Here is an 18,359-nt window from a genome sequence, read left to right on the forward strand (position 1 = left end):
ACTGCATTTAAATTTTAATTGAAAATAAAGAAAATTATTATTACTTACCAAAATCGTAGGATTCATATTTACCTTAAATAAAAATATATATGACCCTTAATGACTGCATCACATTACAGCCAAACAAACAAAGCTGATCAACCTTCACATATGTTAAAATATACTATAATATGAAGGACTCTATACTAAGTTACTAACTGACCTTCGGTTATTTTAAAAATATAGAAACATTAAGAAAATATTATTCCTTACCTAACAAGTTATTTTGAGCAGAGATTTTCAATATAGGGTTTTAAAAAAGCAATAATTGTCAGTATATTGTAACAAATATACTATAATATAAAGAATGATTATTATGTTCAAATATAAACTATAAACCCTAAAATTATATAGGATTTATGGTTGAGGGGTGGCACAACATTTTTATTTAATTCAAAACCGATTATTAGCTCAACTTGGATTCAGTTAATTTAGAGATATGATTGGTCCGATCAGGCTAATCGGCTTCGCTTTGATTTCAAAATACTATTTAAATTAACATCATATAATTATTTTTGAATCTGATTTTGATAAAGAACAAATCCCGTGCTTTTAAAGCGCGGGTCAAAATCTAGTTTTTTTTTCTTATTAAAGAACATCATTCTTTTACAGTTTCTTTTATAAGGCCTTATAAAAAGGTATAATTGAGCATTGAGAGATACTTGGGGTTTCTGAACTTGATCGGTGTGCGTCCATCATCGTTGTGTCCAGAGAAATAGTAGCTTTGCGTATCAGAGTCTTGGAGCTACTTGAGGACGGGGACATAAGAAGCATTAAGACATTTGAATTCCTCAAACTTCTGAACCTCAACAGTGACTCCTCTGAGGTTGTCCGTGTTCACAGCAAACTATGACTTCATTGCAGTGTAGTTGATCTCGTTAGTGACAAGATGAAAGACGATTTTCTCAGGGGCCTTGGATTTGAGAGCAGTGGAGTTAATATCAAAGACTAATGTTCTGATTAATATATCCCCACATGTAACTTTACAGCACATAAACTTACCCTGTCAATGACTCCAAATTCTTTAGCTTTTGGTGCATCCATGTAATATGGCCTTCTCATCACGTTAGCCACAGTCTCCACGGAATAAATAACAAGTCAGAACTATTTTTATCAGCGAGAAAGTTTCTTCCTTTAAAGTTATGAAGCGAAAGATATGCTTCCCACTCACATTCCCAGTGTGCTTTGATAGTAGTCCACAAGTATATCCCTGCTTGTTATGACCTGAAATTGCAACCAGGAATGTGAGAGATGTGTTGAAACTAAATTTTTCTTCACCTCAAGGTTAATTTTCCGAGCCAAATGCTTAAGTGAGAAGCATAGGGATGAACGTATAAGCAAAACATCATGAACATATCTCAATTGAAATTAGATTTCCATAATACAAGGTGTACAGATGGAGTAACAAACCTCTTTGGCACGAATCAGGACATCACTGGCAGGCATCAACCCGGAAGAAGGCACACTAGGCTACTGGATCATTGCTGCAACATATCGTTCCAAACATTTGAGAATCTCTTATTAGTAATCTGAGAACATCACGTCGTAATCTTCCCTAAGATAATGATTTCGCCATAACTCAGTACAGTACATCGAGTACTAAACTCAAAGCAATAAAATTGATACTTCTTATTCCCCAAATCATTCCCTTTTAGGTTTCCGATCCTAGCCACTCAAGCAAAATGCAAAGCTCATGTTTCCACGCATACAAACATGAAAAGTGTAAATGGTGAACTTACAAAGACAGAGGAAGAAGACGGAGGAGAAGCACGAGTTGGAGGAAGAAACTGGCGGCTCTGAGAATGTAAGTAGTCCCAATTACTTGGTCGAAGGTAAAGCTCCTTCACTTTGAGCTTCTCTAGAAGCGAATCAAGGCTCGTAGCCACCGTCATTATTTCTCAATGGAGGAGAAAGTGAGGGATCGTCTTGTTCGCATGAGCTTGTAGAGTTTGTCAGCTTCGTCGGAGAACTCGTTAGCGCCGTCAAATCCGCCGGAGAACTCGTCAGCGTCGTTGGATTTGATCACTGTCGAATTTGAAATTAATCTGGGGAACTCTCAGGTTTGGAATTGGGGGAGAAATAGAGTAATTTAGGTTTAATTATTCAGGGGTACAATTGTATTTTGTCTATTAAAATTTTAATGGTAAAGTTGGTTAAGGTATAGATGAAATGTCGTATTAGGAAAATGGTATTAGTAGCAATTTCCCAAAAAATAATAATTTTGTGAAAATAATTATTCATTTTTTGAAAAATTTAAATCAAACTCATAGCCCATATACAATGTTTAATAAGAAAAAGAGAATTCAGCGTATTGTGCCCAAATCGTATTCAAGCTATGATAGGTTTATTGAACCTAAAATATAGAATTTATTTACTTGTTTGAATATTTTTTAGATTTTAATTTTGAAATACAAATTCCTTTAACCATAATTTGGGAAATCATATCAAATATAAATATGTGGACAATCTTACATTAAATGATATGGATTGTTGCCTAAAACTATTTTCTAGAATTAAATAATTGATTGAAAAATACAAAAGTTGGCATAATTATAGGAGTGTATATATTTTAGGCTATTAATAAAAAACGAATAGAGAAAGGTTTACATTATGAGTGGCATGTCATTGTAACTAACTCAAATAACTAAGACTATAATCTTATTAGGTATTCTGCTTTAATAGAATACTAGATTTTGACCCGCGCTTTCAAAGCGTGAGATTACTTCGTGTATAAAATTCAGTTAGACTTCAAATTTACATTGCGATAATTTTTTTCATCGACAAAAATGTGTGATCAAATTATCTAACTTCATATTCTTTCATGGATTATTTATTTATAGTGAGTATAAAATATGCTTGCAAGCAAATATATTTTGTCTTATTTGTACTAAAATATGATATACCAATAGAAACATGTAAATTTAATTGTATAGCCAGATTTAAAAGTATTAATATTTTATAAAATCAGTAAATTCTCACAAGTGATTTTGTTTGTTGGATGGTTTCAGAGTTAGAAGCCCATATTGACTTTTTCTGTATAATTTATTATTACAATTTTTCTAACAATAATTTAAGCCTAAGCTCAATTGACAAAAACCAACAATGTCTCTTTATCTCTGTGTTCATTTGGTGCATTTTTTGCGAAAAATATTGGCAATTTGGAGATTATGTGGATACTCTAAATAGAAATATCTATTGGATCAAAAATTTATTAATATCTATCAATAAAAAGCTCTATAATCATTCGTAAAAAAAGCTCTATAAGCATGAAAATAGAGATATCCATCGTCAAAAAAGCTCTATATTTCAATGTCAAAAAAGGCTGCTACCACGATTGTATTCATATCTTATATATTAAAATCCATGTTCGAAACTACGCTTGGCTTTAGTCGGACAGACGATACGGACCTAGCGAATTAACAATTAATCGGAGAGTAATCAGGGATTAATCGAGGCCTAGCTTTAATTTTTTTTTTTATAAATATATTATGAATCATTAATTAATTTGCATGACAACATACAATTATTCGAAGTAGTCTGGTGGTTACATATTCTCGGCTCACCCCAAGAACCAGGGTTCAACCCTAAAGCCACGCGTTTTTTTTCGTTCTAATTTTTGTTTGCCTTTAATGAAGGGCATTAGAGTCATTTCGTCTTCATCTTCCCCAGCTGTGTTTAGGGTTTTTGATTTTAAAGCTTTTCCATGGCCGTAAAACGTTTATAATCACACATATCATCGGATTTTAGTGTGTTTTCACGTTTTCATACAATATACAAGATTTTAAGCATTCAAAACTCAAAAAAAAAAAACAAAAAATTGTTGTTGCAGATTTATTGGCCGACTACAGCCAACTCGCCGCGGCCAAGCACCGCCGAGCGCCTCCTCGCCGACTAATCGCCCGTAGTACCCGCATTTTTGAACATGGATTAAAACAGAAGTCACAACCTTGATTCATGTGTGATTTTTTTAAAGAATGGACCTAATGAACATATTCCTAGAAAGTCATGTTACATTTAATATTTAATCTTATCATTTAAATTTTAGGCCTACCAGAAATTTTCATTGGGCTATCAATAATTGGATTTAAAGAATACATGATCTAATTTTGGGCCTATCAGAAGTATTTATTGGGCTATCAATAATTGGATTTAAAGAATAGATGATCCATTGGATTTATAGATAGTATAAATTAAAATGTTGTAATATTATACATCCATATATTAAATATTTAAATATTTGTCACTGTTAACTTTTAAAATTATAAAGATCTATTTTATTAAAAGAAAAGTCATGACTTTTCATTCATGTGTGATTTTTTATAAAGTGAACTATCTACTAGAGTTGGTCACATTATATTTTCAATCATTAATAATCTTGATATTAAATAAAAGACATTATTAAATACACATCTCGATTGAAAACAATACCAAAAACAAATACTCAAGTTTTAAACCCTTCATTAAAGATGGAACAATTCATCAGTCCGATTGACTGCTCATGAAATGTTGATTTGCTTAATGCTTATATACATGCTGATGATGTAAAAAGCATTAGAGGTTTAACAGTATGTAGATCTCACAAACCAGACACAGTGGGATGGAATTTTACGGAGTCAGGTAAATATTCGGTTAAGTCAGGCTTCAGAAGTGAATCTTTATATCCAGATAGAGTTCAGAGGAGTATTTTCTATGGACCAAATGTTAAACCATTATTAGCTTTTTCTTGGAAACTGAAGTGTCCTCCAAAATTGAGACATTTTGTGTGGTAATTTCTTTCTGGTACTCTACCAGTTTCAAAGAATCTTGCAACTCGAGGGATTGTTTGTGATACACGGTGTAGTATGTGTGGGGCAGAAGAGGAATCAAATAATCATGTACTTTTCGAGTGTCCCCCAGCTTTACAGACATGGGCACTTTCTAGGATTACCTCCTCTCCAGCGATCTTTCCCTCGTCGTCCATTTTTACCAATATGAATTATCTATTTTGGAGAATGTCAAAGGAGGAGGATTTCAATTATTATCCATGGATATTATGGTATATTTGGAAGGTTAGAAATGGCAAGATTTATTCAAATAAGGATGGCAACCCACAAGAGATATTGCAGAGGGCCGATGTGGAATGTAAGATATAGATGGAGGCACAGTTAACCGTTAATGGTCCTATTGAAAATTCTTATAGTGGGAGTTTGCAACAATCTGCGGCTCTAGCCCTGGAAGGCGCTAGAGTTTGTTATATTGACGGCGCTTGGAAAGAGGAATACATGTTTACGGGACAAGGATGGTTTTGCAAAAAAAGTGGCTCGACCGATGTCATGATGGGGGCAATGAATCTTCGTAGAAGTTTGTCACCTTTGCATGCTGAGTTTGACGTAGTGTTTGCGACGGATTGTTCTCAGCTGGTGCAGATGGTGTCGACACCTAATGAATGGCCTGCTTTCTCGATTTCCTTGTCGTTCCAACAAGCCACGACGTGATCTTCCATCACCACAACGTATTCATTGAAAGCTTCCATCACCTGAGAAGAAATCAAGATAAGCAAATAAGAACCTCGAAGCAAATTTTCAAGGAAAATAAGGTGGGAAACGAACCTTAGAGCTCGCCACCGCAACCTTGGCATAAGCTTCCTTCTCAGCTGAGGAAGTAAGAGATGGAAGACGGCAGCCCGTAGACCTCTTGCAACCAGCGAGGGAAATTAGATCACCTTGGGCCGCAAAAAAAGAACCATCTCCCTCAGGAACAAACCTAGGATGAGACGGGCTGGGCAAGGCACCCTTCGACGACTGGCGTCGCTTGCGAGTTGCCGCAACGGTCTCGTCCTCTGGGCTAGGGCTCAACGAGACAGTAGATCGTCTCTCTTAGCGTCTTCATCGTCGGAGTCGTGAATCGAGATCAAGGCAGATTTTTCCAAAAGCTCGGCCCCTCGATGCGGACCCGGAAGTGCGGAATGACGACCTCCTCACGAGCTGTCTAGCTAATCGATCTGAAGCCTGGGCCTGAACGGAAGGAGTCGCTATGACTTCCTGGGAGTGTCCGGCCTCTGATATCACTCAAATTACCCTAAAGAGTGTTACTATCATCAAAAGAGGTCGAGTTATAGTACTTAGGGATCAAATCCACAAGGAGCTAGGAAACCAATTAGATCTAAACAATTTATAATAAACTAGGCTAATAGATTATAAAGCAGTAAACAAGTTGAACAAGTCAATTGTTCAGCTTGGCAAGGGTTGTTCGATGGAAGGATGGTTGCTAGATCTAGGGTTTCTATTCAGGTGCTGGAGATTATAATTCCTATAGATACCTATTTGTTGCATGCATGATATGTTAGAGCTCAACCGCTTAACTCATTGATCAATTGTCGCATGTTTCACTGGTTAACTCGCTAGATCTTGTGTCTTAATGGTTAGTATGTTGACAACGAAAGAGTGTCGATCGATGGTCCTATAGGGACGTCGACCGATACACCTTTACCTACGTCGACCGATAGTCAGTTGAGGACATCGATCGACGGGTTCTAGCCAGGCCTATGTGCGAGATGATTTGCCCTATTAGGATGCTAAATTGGCGGTTCGCCCTCTCTAGCAATCCTAATATGATCGATAGATGTCAGGATGAGATAACAATGATGCTTGTGTATGCAATCCTATGATCAATATTCTAGTTAATTACTCTAGAACAAACAATAAATATAGATCTATCATGAATATCACAACAAGGCAGATCTATAGTTTGGGGCTGATCCCACAAACCTATCTGAACCTTGGATCTAACAGGTGGATCTACTCAGACATGAAAACAAAAATCATAGATGAATAGATATAAAACTGAAATAGAATAGATAAGAAAACCAATGGAGTTCCAGGAGGACTCTGATAAGAGTTCCTCCCTTCTCTCCTCTAAGAGAAACAATGAAAATGAAAGCGTGTAGAAAGCGTAGCCGTCAACAATGGCTTCGAAATAACATAAATAGGGTTTATGGTCGTCCAAGGGTATTCTGATAATTTGTGTCTTCTGGGCTTCACGCAGTCATAAAATATACAAGGCCCACGATCTGGGATCTCCATCGATCGACGTGCAGAGTGCTGCATCGATCGACGTGGCTTCTTTTTCTCGGCAGCTTCCTCTCGCGAGGCAGACTGACCACTCTTAAGTAAAACGAGCATAACATCTGCTACAGGATGATGATTGACCTGAGACCGGTGACATTGGAAAGCTAACTAAAATCTATATCTTGTGTCAAAATATGGGCTCAATCTAACGGTCGAAAGGTCTCCATCCATAGCTAAACATCTGACGCATCTGTGCAACTCTGCACCTCAAAAGGCTCCAAAAGACTCCAAAATCACCATATTTTTCCTAAACGTCCCTGAACCTGTAAATACTCTAAAATAGACTCCAAAACATAATAATTGTATCTTAAAACACTTTAAAACACTTATAGACCATGATTAAAAATGGGTAAAATCTATTGTCTATCAACTCCCCCAGACTTACCATTTTGCGTGTCCTCAAGCAAAACAGACGGACAGTCTCTCTGAAAGAGGTTTTGAAAACAGCAGGAACTCACATGATTTAAAACTTAGAATCATCACCTCTACAATATTGCAATCCACATCTAAGAAGTCCTAATCACAGAAGCACATTATACAATATCCTAGCTCAGCAACCAAATTCACCTAGCCAACATCTTAGCAAATCATGTATGACATTCCCCTCTACCAACATCATTTCTTAACATAAATAAATGTGTATGCTTTACCTTGGGAGTATCGATCACAAGACACATGGACTCTTACCCCAACAGGTATCTGAGTAAACGGGTAGTCTTGTTCTGGTTTCTTTTACTCTATATATCCCTTCTCTGAATCCTTTTTATCTCAATTCCAATTAACAAAGATGCTGATGCAGTCCATCTTATTCACCTTCTTTTCGATTTTTTTATATTATTTTTTTTTCTTTTTCTTTTTCCTTTCTTGACAAAGTGTAGGTGAATAGTGGGGTCATCGGTAATGTACTTACCCCTCGCTTCCAACAATGTGTGATCATTCTATTAGAGTAGAATAATGAGATCATCGGGAATGTACCTACCCCTCTAAACCGCAAGAAATCATCTCAATCTTTTATTTTATTTTATTAGGATGCCAAAGGGAGGAGATAAGGAAACCAAAATCACTCAGACTTTTACCTTTCAGACCTGAAGGAGGAATCCGATCCAGTGTATACCAAGCCCCAAGACAAGCAGTTAAGTCAAATTAGGTTGGAGGTCAGCTTCGGTTCCTTCAAACAATCTCAGCAAGTGTGAACATAGTTGACAGGTTGATCCACTTTAGTATCTTTAGTACTATCTGCAATCAGTAAGTCTAGAATGGTGCTAAAGAGTAGTTAGATAACAAGCATGGATCTAATAAGTTCATTATCCCCTTCTTGATCCAATAAAAACAGTTTTGAAAACATTTTATAAAACTCAATAGATAAGCAAATATCAGTAAACATCCCCCCAGACTTAAATTACACTGTCCCCAGTGTATATCTAGTCGGAGTTATGGTTAGAACATAAATAATAAGTAGACAATTTAACAAGTAAGAACGATAACCTGCTCGACATCAGTGTCGATCGACACAATGAATAGACAATCGATCGATGTTGATGAAGTGCTGTCGATTGATAGTGACATGGTCTCATCGGTCGATGGCTAGAGCAATCATTCGACACAATGAAGAGACAACCGATTGTTGGATATGAAGCGCTGTCGATCGATATCGAGCTTGTGTCATCGGTCGATGTGCTGAGCAATCGTCTACTCGGTTTTTTTTTTTAACTAACTAAAACACAATATTAGTAGAACCTCCTCCCCCAGATTTAAAAAACACTATCACTAGCGCTATCCAATCTAAGATTGGTGGGAAAATAAATCATAAGGACAATATTTAACAAGGAAAAACGGTATACCTGCTTGGATGTGAGTGTCGAGCAACACAGTTAAGTGGCGATTAATACTCTTGATGCTCTGTCGATCGATGCTACGTAGCCATCATCGATTCTCCTGCAATCTCGTCTTCCTCGGATCTTGTCCTTTTACAGTGTCGCTCGATGTTGCTGCTACAGTGTCTCTGTTACAGTACCGTCGTTACTGTTCATTTTTTTTTACCTGAAATCTTTAGAAAACAAAGAATCAGTAATAAATGAAAGATAAATCATATTTAAAATTACCTAACAGTGAGTTGCCTCCCACTCAGCGCTATTTTTAGTCTATAGCTTGGCTTCTGGAGATCTGATTAAGTCCGCATAAGAATGAGAACTTGCTCCAAACCAAGTCTCAATGTATACTCTATACATATACCCTTCTGAAGCTTTATCATTTTTGTGTGAAATCCTCCTACATATACCCTTCTCCTTTGTTTATCATTTCAGCAATAAGGAGTGCTTTGAGCTTTGCAAAGGGCTGTGAGAAGCATCTGCTGTGCACTCTGAGTTTTCTGATACCATCTGAGAAGTGGGGAATCAATGATAACTGAGGATCTCCCTTGATCCTTTTCCTCTTCTTCCAATTCCGACTCTTCTTTCCCCCAGACTTGTCTGATCGCATGGTGGTGCCTCCATCAAAATGATTCTGACACACTTCAAACTCTTTCTGCTCTGATTCGCGAAGGGTGTCGATCGATGGTATATGACCGGTATTGATCGATGATGAAATGATAGTGTCAATCGATTTTGTTCTGTTGATGTCGCTCGATGGTACTTCTGCTGGGCAGTTATCTAATTCATCTCTAAATCGCAGCCCTCTTTGAGAAGCTTCTACGTACGTATTATCATCAAATACTCCACCATATTAACTTAACTCCATACTTTTATCTGGTGGGATAGGAGATTCAGCTTCAAACACTTCATATGGAACAACAAACTTCACATGATCATGTATCCTCTTCACTCTTTTGCAAATCCCAACAGCTTCTTCTTCGCATAGAGGTGGTCTTAGATTTTCGGGGACAGCAAGGTGTGAGGCTCCAGACGTGTGTTCTTTTCTTCCAACCAGTTCTGGTTCAATCATGTATCATGATAGTTCATCCAAACATGGGTGTCGATCGATGCAATCGGGTGGGTATCGAACGATACAGTCGGGTGTATGTTGATCGATGTTAGACGGCGACTGTAGATCGATGTCGTAGGGTGGGTGTCAATCGATCTCATCAGGTTTATATCGGTCGATGTCGTCAACCTTTAAGGAATTTTCCAGACCTTTTCCCGAAGCGGGCTGATCATCAAGCTTCTGCCGAAGCCATTCTTCCAACTCGAGAAAGTCTTTCAGAGTGACTTTGTCGACATCTGAGGTAAGATCACAGCTTGATTCATCGATGCTCTCCTGTGTAGAGTTTGCAATGTCCTGAGGATAACTTGATCTTTCAGGGATTTTAAGTGGAATCGATCGATGACAAAAGTCTGTGTCGATCATTTCTGAGGTACTGGGGTCGATCGACGATGAGGTGGGGGTGACGATCGATGTTATCGTAAGGGTGTCGTTCGATGATGAGCTCGTGTCACTAATATCAACTACTTCTACTGTGCTCAGCTTTCCAGACTCATGTTGCTTATCATCCTCCACCATATATTCCGGCATAGACCTTATCTCAATCTCTAGATTTGCTGCAGCATCATAGAGAAATTTGCTGAGGAAAGCGTATCTGATGTCATTCCAGGTAGTGAGAGATCCTAGTGGCAACTTCCTGAACCAATAATCTGCTTCTCCAGCAAGAGAGTATGAGAATAATTTGCATAAATAGTAGTCTTCAGAGACTCCATTGCATTTGATGGTCAATGCCAGATCTACAAATGTTTCCAGGTGGCTAGTGGGATCTTCATGAGGAAAACCATGGAAAGAATGCTGACCCACAAGAGAGATATATGCAGGGTGCAGCTCAAGGACAGTATTCTGGTGTGCTGAACGATGCAATGCAGACCTTTTAGCATAGGCATCCTCAGGACTGTTATAGTCTCTAAATACCTTCGGTCATCCAGTCCTAACATACACAGTGGTAGCATCAGGGATTGTAGAAGGTATCGATCGATGACAAATATCTGTATCAATCGTTTTTGAAGTGCGGATATCGATCGATTCTGAGTTACTACTGTCGATCGATGCTGAAGTTGGATCTTTTGTATCAGCTTCTTCTACTTTGCTCTGCTCTCCAGATACATGATATTCATCATCCTCAACTGTATCATGGTTGACCAGCTTTTCTCTGTTCAGTTCGTCCTTCTGCTTACTCTCATCTGCATGGTGAACCTGAATGTCTGGCTGCTTGACATGAGTTGTCGGTGTTCCAATATCTCAATTCTCCTCGCTGTAGATGAAGTCAAGAATCTGACTCATACTAATCATTATTCTTTTCTCCCGTTCTTTAATCATGTAATCAAGCCTTTTACTTCGAGTTGCTACAGCCTCGCTGAAAAATTTGCCTATGAAGGCTTCTTTGATGTCTTTCCAGCAGGTTAGAGATCTTGGTTGCAGCTTACTGAACCAGCTAAAATCATCTCTAGATAAACAATAGCGGAAGATTTTGGAGATAATGTGGTCTGCAGATATTACATCGTGCTTGTTTGCTGAGGCTAACTCCTCAAGTCTCTTGATAAGATCTTTGGGATCCTCAAGAGGAAGACCGTAAAATGGATCCTCACTTCCCCAATCATACCATTGACTTGTCAAATTAAAGGTATTCGTCTCAGCCACAACAATTACGTCAGGGATTACACTATCCTCTGCATTAATCAATTGTCATGTGGGGCTGCAAGGGCGACCTTCTTCGTCTCGCCAAATACCTTTCTTGTCGATCTTAAGTATGAGCGCTTCGACATTCTCTGTCTCTCCGTAAATGGTGTTCGTCATTGGAGGAACAGTGCCGCGATGAATAGTGTTTCGATGAACAGTGTCACGATGAACAGTGATCGGATGAACAGTATCGCGATGTAAGTGTTCGGATGAACAGTATCGCGATGAACAGTATTCGGATGAACAGTGTTCGGGTGAACAGTGTTCGGGTGAACAGTGTCGAGCGACAGAATATGAACAGTGTCGATCGACAGAAGATGAATAGTGTCGACCGACACGGGATGAACAGAACAGTGTCGATCGACGGAAGATGAATAGTGTCGACCGACACGGGATGAACAGTGTCGACCGACACGGGATGAACAGTGTCGATCGATGGAATATGAATAGTGTCGACCGACACGGGATGAACATTATCGATCGACGGGATATGAATAGTGTCGAACAACATGGGATGAACAGTGTCGATCGACGGTATATGAATAGTGTCGACCGACACGTGATGAACAGTGTCGATCGACAGGATATGAATAGTGTCGACCGACACGGGATGAACAGTGTCGATCGACGGGATATGAATAGTGTCAACCGACACAGGATGAACAGTATCGATCGACATGACATGAATAGTGTCGCGATGAATAGTATCACGATGAATAGTACTAGGATGAATAGTATTATGATGAACAGTACCGGGATGAATAGTACCTCGATGAATAGTATTATGGTGAACAGTACCCGGATGAACAGTACCATGATGAACAGTACCCGGATGAATAGTACTGCGATGAATAGTACTGCGATGAATAGTGTTTTCCGACATATGATGAATAGTGTCGTTCGACGCTTGGCTCACGCTATCAATCGATGCTGCTTGGAAGGTGTCGATCGATACATCCCTCGTAGACTTACGGATCGTGCATAAACCAGCAGGCTCCTTCCTTGAAAGACCTAGAAATCCTCTCTTTATTGTTTTCTGGTACTAAGAGTTATGTACCTGAAATAGAAGAAAAAAATTTATGAGTTTTTAGAATAGTAACAAAACCTAGACTAAATCTAACTAAACAAGATCTAATGGCGATCAAAGCTCCCCGGCAACGGCGCCAAATTTGATATCACTCAAATTACCCTAAAGAGTGTTACTCTCATCAAAAGAGGTCGAATTATAGTACTTAGGGATCGAATCCACAAGGAGCTAGGAAACCAATTAGATCTAAAAAAATTATAATAAACCAGGCTAATAGATTATAAAGCAGTAAACAAGTTAAACAAGTCAATTGTTCAGCTTGGCAAGGGTTGTTCGATAGAAGGATGGTTGCTAGATCTAGGGTTTCTATTCAGGTACTGGAGATTATAATTCATATATGTACATATTTGTTGCATGCATGATATGTTAAAGCTCAATCGCTTAACTCAGTGATCAGCTGTCGCATGTTTCACTGGTTAACTCGCTAGATCTCGTGTCTCAACGTTAGTATGTTGACAACGAAAGAGTGTCGATCGATGGTCCTATAGGGACGTCGACCGATACACCTTTACCTACGTCGACCGATAGTCAGTTAAGGACATCGATCGACGGGTTCTAGCCAGGCCTATGCGCGAGATGATTTGCCCTATTAGGATGTTAAATTGGCGGTTAGCCCTCTCTAGCAATCCTAATATGATAGATAGATGTCAGGATGGGATAACAAGGATGCTTGTGTATGCAATCCTATGATCAATATTCTAGTTAATTACTTTAGAACAAGCAATAAGTATAGATCTATCATGAATATCACAACAAGGGAGATCTATAGTTTGGGGCTAATCTCACAAACCTATCTGAACCCTGGATCTAACATGTGGATCTACTCAAACATGAAAACAGAAATCATATATGAATAGATATAAAACTGAAATAGAATAGACAATAAAACCAATTGAGTTCCAGGAGGACTCTGATAGGAGTTCCTCTCTTCTCTCCTCTAAGAGAAACAATGAAAATGAAAGCGTGTAGAAAGCGTAGCCGTCAACAATGGCTTAGAAATAATATAAATAGGGTTTCTGGTCGTCCAAGGGTATTCTGGTATTTTTTGGCTTTTGAGCTTCACTCAGTCATAAAATATACAAGGCCCACGATCTGGGATCTCCATCGATCGACGTGCAGAGTGCTGCATCGATCGACGTGGCTTCCTCTTCTCGGCAGTTTCCTCTCGCGAGGCAGACTGACCACTCTTCAGTAAAACAGGCATAACATCTGCTACAGGATGCTGATTGATCTGAGACCGGTGGCATTTGAAAGCTAACTCAAAGCTCTATCTTGTGTAAACATATGGGCTCAATCTAACGGTAGGAAGGTCTACATCCATAGCTAAACATCTGACGTGCCTGTGCAACTCTGCACCTCCAAAGGCTCCAAAAGACTCCAAAATCACCATAATACTCTAAATAGACTCCAAAACATAATAATTGTATCTTAAAACACTTATAGACCATGATTAAAAATGGGTAAAATATATGTATGGTCTATCAGCCTCGTCCTCAAAACTTCCAACCAGAGGGGCCCTGTTGATCCCCTCCGGCATAGCAAAGACGGTTCGAATCCGAGTTTGGTCAAACAAAGACCAGTTTGAACGACCTCTCCGAAGAATCCCGATCAAACCACAAATCTCGTCTAACATAGAAGAGCTTTCGGAAGGAGCTAAATCGATCAAAGAAAACAAAAAGTTGAGTCGCCTATTTCCTAAAGAGAAAAATCGACACGTAGACAAAAGAAAACTAACCGATAATCTCGGCCCAACTCCGAGGAAGCCGAGAGAAGTCGAATTCACCCATAGATGCTCGATCCATCTTAAAAATGAAAAATTGTTCGCGCTATTTCTCATTGCGATAGGGGATGGCCTCGATGACGTGGCGACCTGGGCGCGAAGACACAAGGAAGGTACTAGGGTTGTGCTGGTTCCGCTTCACCAGAACGAGCTGTCGGAACTCACTAAGGCCGAAAGAAAGACCTTCCTCCCTAGCCCTAACCAAGAAGGCAATAAGATACCTAAGAATGTTCGGGAGGATTTGAGTAAGCGATAACCCAAGCTCCGCCAGAATCTCAAGTATGGGCTCCTGGATCGGGAAGATAAGACCACATGAGTGAAAGCAAGAAAGATAGGCTCCATAGTAACCTTCTCGAACGGTCTCAGGAGTCTCATTCGTCCGGCCAAATCGAGAACGACGGCACGATCGACCCCGTACGTCTTGTAAAGGTCCTCAAGATCATCGTCTTTAGTAGTCGGAAAAGGGAAATTGAACGACGAAGACATCTCGAGCTCAACAAACAAAAAAATTCATAGAAAAGGAGAAAGAAACAAGAAAGAGGCAACGAAATTGAGACCAAAGAAGATCCCTTACGTATATATAGCAACCTTAACGGCTCTATCGTCGTTTTCAAGAAAGATAATGATGACCTGGTCTACGCCCTAGCGGCGTCTAAGATAGCCATTACGGATGAAAATAATAATAAAATAAAAAACGCGCCAACAAACGGTTTTTCATGAATCGTCATTAAGTCGAGTCCGAGCGGTATCAGTTACCAAGCGATGAGACCCATGTTAAAAGCTAACCGCCTCTTTTTCGATCAAATCAAAAGAGACTGGGGGAAAAATGTTGGACTCAATATTGGTCAGTACATTAATGGGCCGCGATCAAGGATATGGGCCGTAAGGAACTGAAGCCCATAGCGAACATACGAACTCAAGATGAGGCTATCGAAGTCTCAGAGATCGCGGAACAAGATACTGAGATCGCGAAGCAGTTACAAAAGGCACGAGGTCGACTTACTATAAAGAAAGAAGAACGGACATGAAGAAGGACACGTTGAAAACCCTAGAGAGAGAGTTACACACTTATATCGACCTTGTTTTCATCCCAATCTTAGATTCTTTCTTTACGGATCTCATTTGTATCACTCGATCTAATTCAACTCATTGTATTCGATCTTATTCATCAGTAAAGTCCATTTTTACGTACTGAAAATTGTTTAACATCGTTATGTTCTAAAGATATTGTTGCCTACATCATTTATCTTCCTTAGATCAAACTCCAAACACTATCAAATACTTATTGTAGATTTTAGATTTTACAGTGACTAGTTTGGACCACTTCTGTAGAGTTAGGATACTATTGTATAATTCCAAAAAAAAAAAAAAATACAATGCAGCATATCTCATCTATATTATAGAATTTCTCTATTTTAGAAATGAAAATAGCAAAATACATTGGAGATAGTCTAATAGAGCAAAATATTCCAGCAGCGATCCAGTTTAGAAAGCATTATGGCAAAGCTAGCGATTATCCGGGAGCTTTTCTCGTGTTACAAACTTTGAATTATCGCTTGCTGGATCTTTTTGGAAACTACGTTATCCAAACTTCTCTCTCTGTAACAAAGGTCAGTCCAATATTAAACATAGTTATACAGAAATAGCTTATAAAAACACAACCTGACATGTGGTTCTTGGGTTTAACTGTTTACGATTTTCTCCAATGGAATGCTGTTCCTTCTTTGGTACTCTTGTCCAATGACTTTCAAGTCAATCTCAGCTCTTGTGGTCACAATTCTAGTGAGAGCTCCTTCGTCTGTTCCCGTTTTTTTGATCGCTGAACGAAGAACATCCACAAAGTAAAGCTCAGGTCTTGTCAAGCATTGAATGGTTGACCTCAACAGCCCTAGGAACTTGTCGTCTTCATCTCCTTCCTCAAGGCTCTGTAAGATGAAAAAACAACAAGAGTTTAGGATTATTATAGAAAAAAAAAACAAGAAGCTTAAAATGAACAGTTTAGCCTTCCACCTTGAGGATTTCCTCGCCGTGATTATCTTGATAACGATTGAAGGTAGCATTGATCTGTGGTTTGCTCCTTGTGGACAAAATCCTTATGAAATCTTCATCATTGTAATGCTTGTCCTTGATTTTCTCATGAATCAGCTTAGCCTCTTGCTTTGCCAATGTCATGTTTACCTCTTCCCCTTCGTACCTGTATGAGCTAACAAGAGAAACCAAAAGCTGCAAAAGAAACATACAGCTCAAATAACTGTTTCAAGTAGTAACATTGTCTCATAAGAAGAAACATGAACATTCAATGGGATTATTATGACCTTTCTGAAGTCACCGGTGGTGTGGTGAGCGACATCCTCTTCAATAGACTTCTTGAAGCGAGCGTGGTAAGCTTGCCTAGCGTGAAGAAGCTGCGTAGAGGTCCTAGTGCAAGCTACTTCCATAAGCACTTGGTTGCTTGAAGTCCATCTTTTGGTAGCTTCATTAACCAATAAGGCATCACGTTCACCCGGTTCAAGAGTCCAGAGCAAGATGGCTCTCTATCCATGAAGGAAGAAAACATATTAAGACACTTGTAAATATTTCCCAAAAAAAGTTTGGGAATTTGGTAAATTTTAGTACCTCGAAGTCGCTTGTAAGTTCCTTCTCAAGACTCTTAAGAAGATCCTCTCCAAAGGATTCATGGTATGTTTGCCTGATCAGCTTCCTCTGTTCAGCACTTCTGTGAGCCAAGATTGATATGATCAATTCCTCGTTGGTACCCCATCCTGCGAAAATCGGAGTCACAAAAGTCAAATGTCAGATCCAAGACAGTCACACACTTTGATTATAAACAGATCATCCAAAACTTAACTACATTTATATTTCAAATCGTAGCATGTTACAAGTATAAAATCAAACAAGATCCAATTAATGAATCATTGTCAGTATCAACATGACTAACTGATAATAATCAAAAGCTCAATACCGATCAGAGAAACTAGAGAGATCAGAAGACTAAAAGTACAAACAAATGTTCTAGATCCAACACGGAAACGATCAGATCAGTGGAGAATAAAAAAAACATGATCATAATACACTACCACCAACAACGATCTCGTCGTCTGAGGAAAACAAACTCGATCCAAATCAAACCACCAAACAGATTATCAAATCGAAACAGTATATTCATCATCTTTTAAAGTGAGGGAATATTGATCGGGTTTATACAAAACCGTCCAGAAAACAAGCAAAAACAAGAAAAGGCAGAAGCATTGTATACCATCAAATGCGCTTTTCAATTGCTCAGCATCTTCAGAGGGAGAAGGAACAGAAGAAGAAACCTTAAGGGTCGCCATTTTTGCTTTGCAAGTTCTTTTACTTCTTTCACCTCTCTCTCTCGTTTTTTTTTTGTCGAGAGTTGAAAGCAGATAGATGATCAATTTATAAAGGGGAAAACGTGAAAGGCTTTAGGACACTGCGAGCCATGTGTCCGTATATATATATACTACTGTAATAAACTATATCCAAAGGGAATTATATAATCTTTCTGCTGAATATTTGATTTCTTCCCCTTTTTTTTTTTGCTCACAATCACTTGTAATTAATATTTGATTTCTTCCCGTTTTTTTTATTAAACTTCTTTTTGTTAAGAATGATGATTATTCATACCATATGATTGTGAGCAAAAAAAAAAAGAACTTAACAGTTTAACATA

At 38.7% G+C, this 18,359-nt stretch overlaps 1 protein-coding gene across 2 annotated transcripts; it reads right to left on the reverse strand.

Annotated features, from left to right (window-relative positions):
* Window positions 1–15,944: 15,944 nt before the first annotated feature.
* Window positions 15,945–18,155, reverse strand: LOC103848721 (annexin D1). 2 transcript variants are annotated; one of them, XM_018655938.2, is made up of 6 exons: window positions 17,925–18,155; window positions 17,285–17,430; window positions 16,984–17,202; window positions 16,679–16,891; window positions 16,331–16,593; window positions 15,945–16,267 (listed from the first exon to the last, which is right to left on the reverse strand). In XM_018655938.2, exons 1-5 carry the CDS (start codon window positions 17,998–18,000, stop codon window positions 16,351–16,353), a joined length of 897 nt encoding a protein of 298 aa, XP_018511454.2. In that variant the 5' UTR covers window positions 18,001–18,155; the 3' UTR covers window positions 15,945–16,267; window positions 16,331–16,350. The 2 variants fall into 2 exon arrangements, with proteins under 2 accessions (XP_018511454.2, XP_033135853.1); XM_033279962.1 differs by having other exon boundaries at window positions 16,002–16,267; window positions 16,356–16,593.
* Window positions 18,156–18,359: the final 204 nt, after the last annotated feature.

The sequence above is a fragment of the Brassica rapa genome, chromosome A09, assembly GCF_000309985.2.
Source record: "Brassica rapa cultivar Chiifu-401-42 chromosome A09, CAAS_Brap_v3.01, whole genome shotgun sequence".
In the NCBI taxonomy this organism is placed as follows: domain Eukaryota; kingdom Viridiplantae; phylum Streptophyta; class Magnoliopsida; order Brassicales; family Brassicaceae; genus Brassica; species Brassica rapa.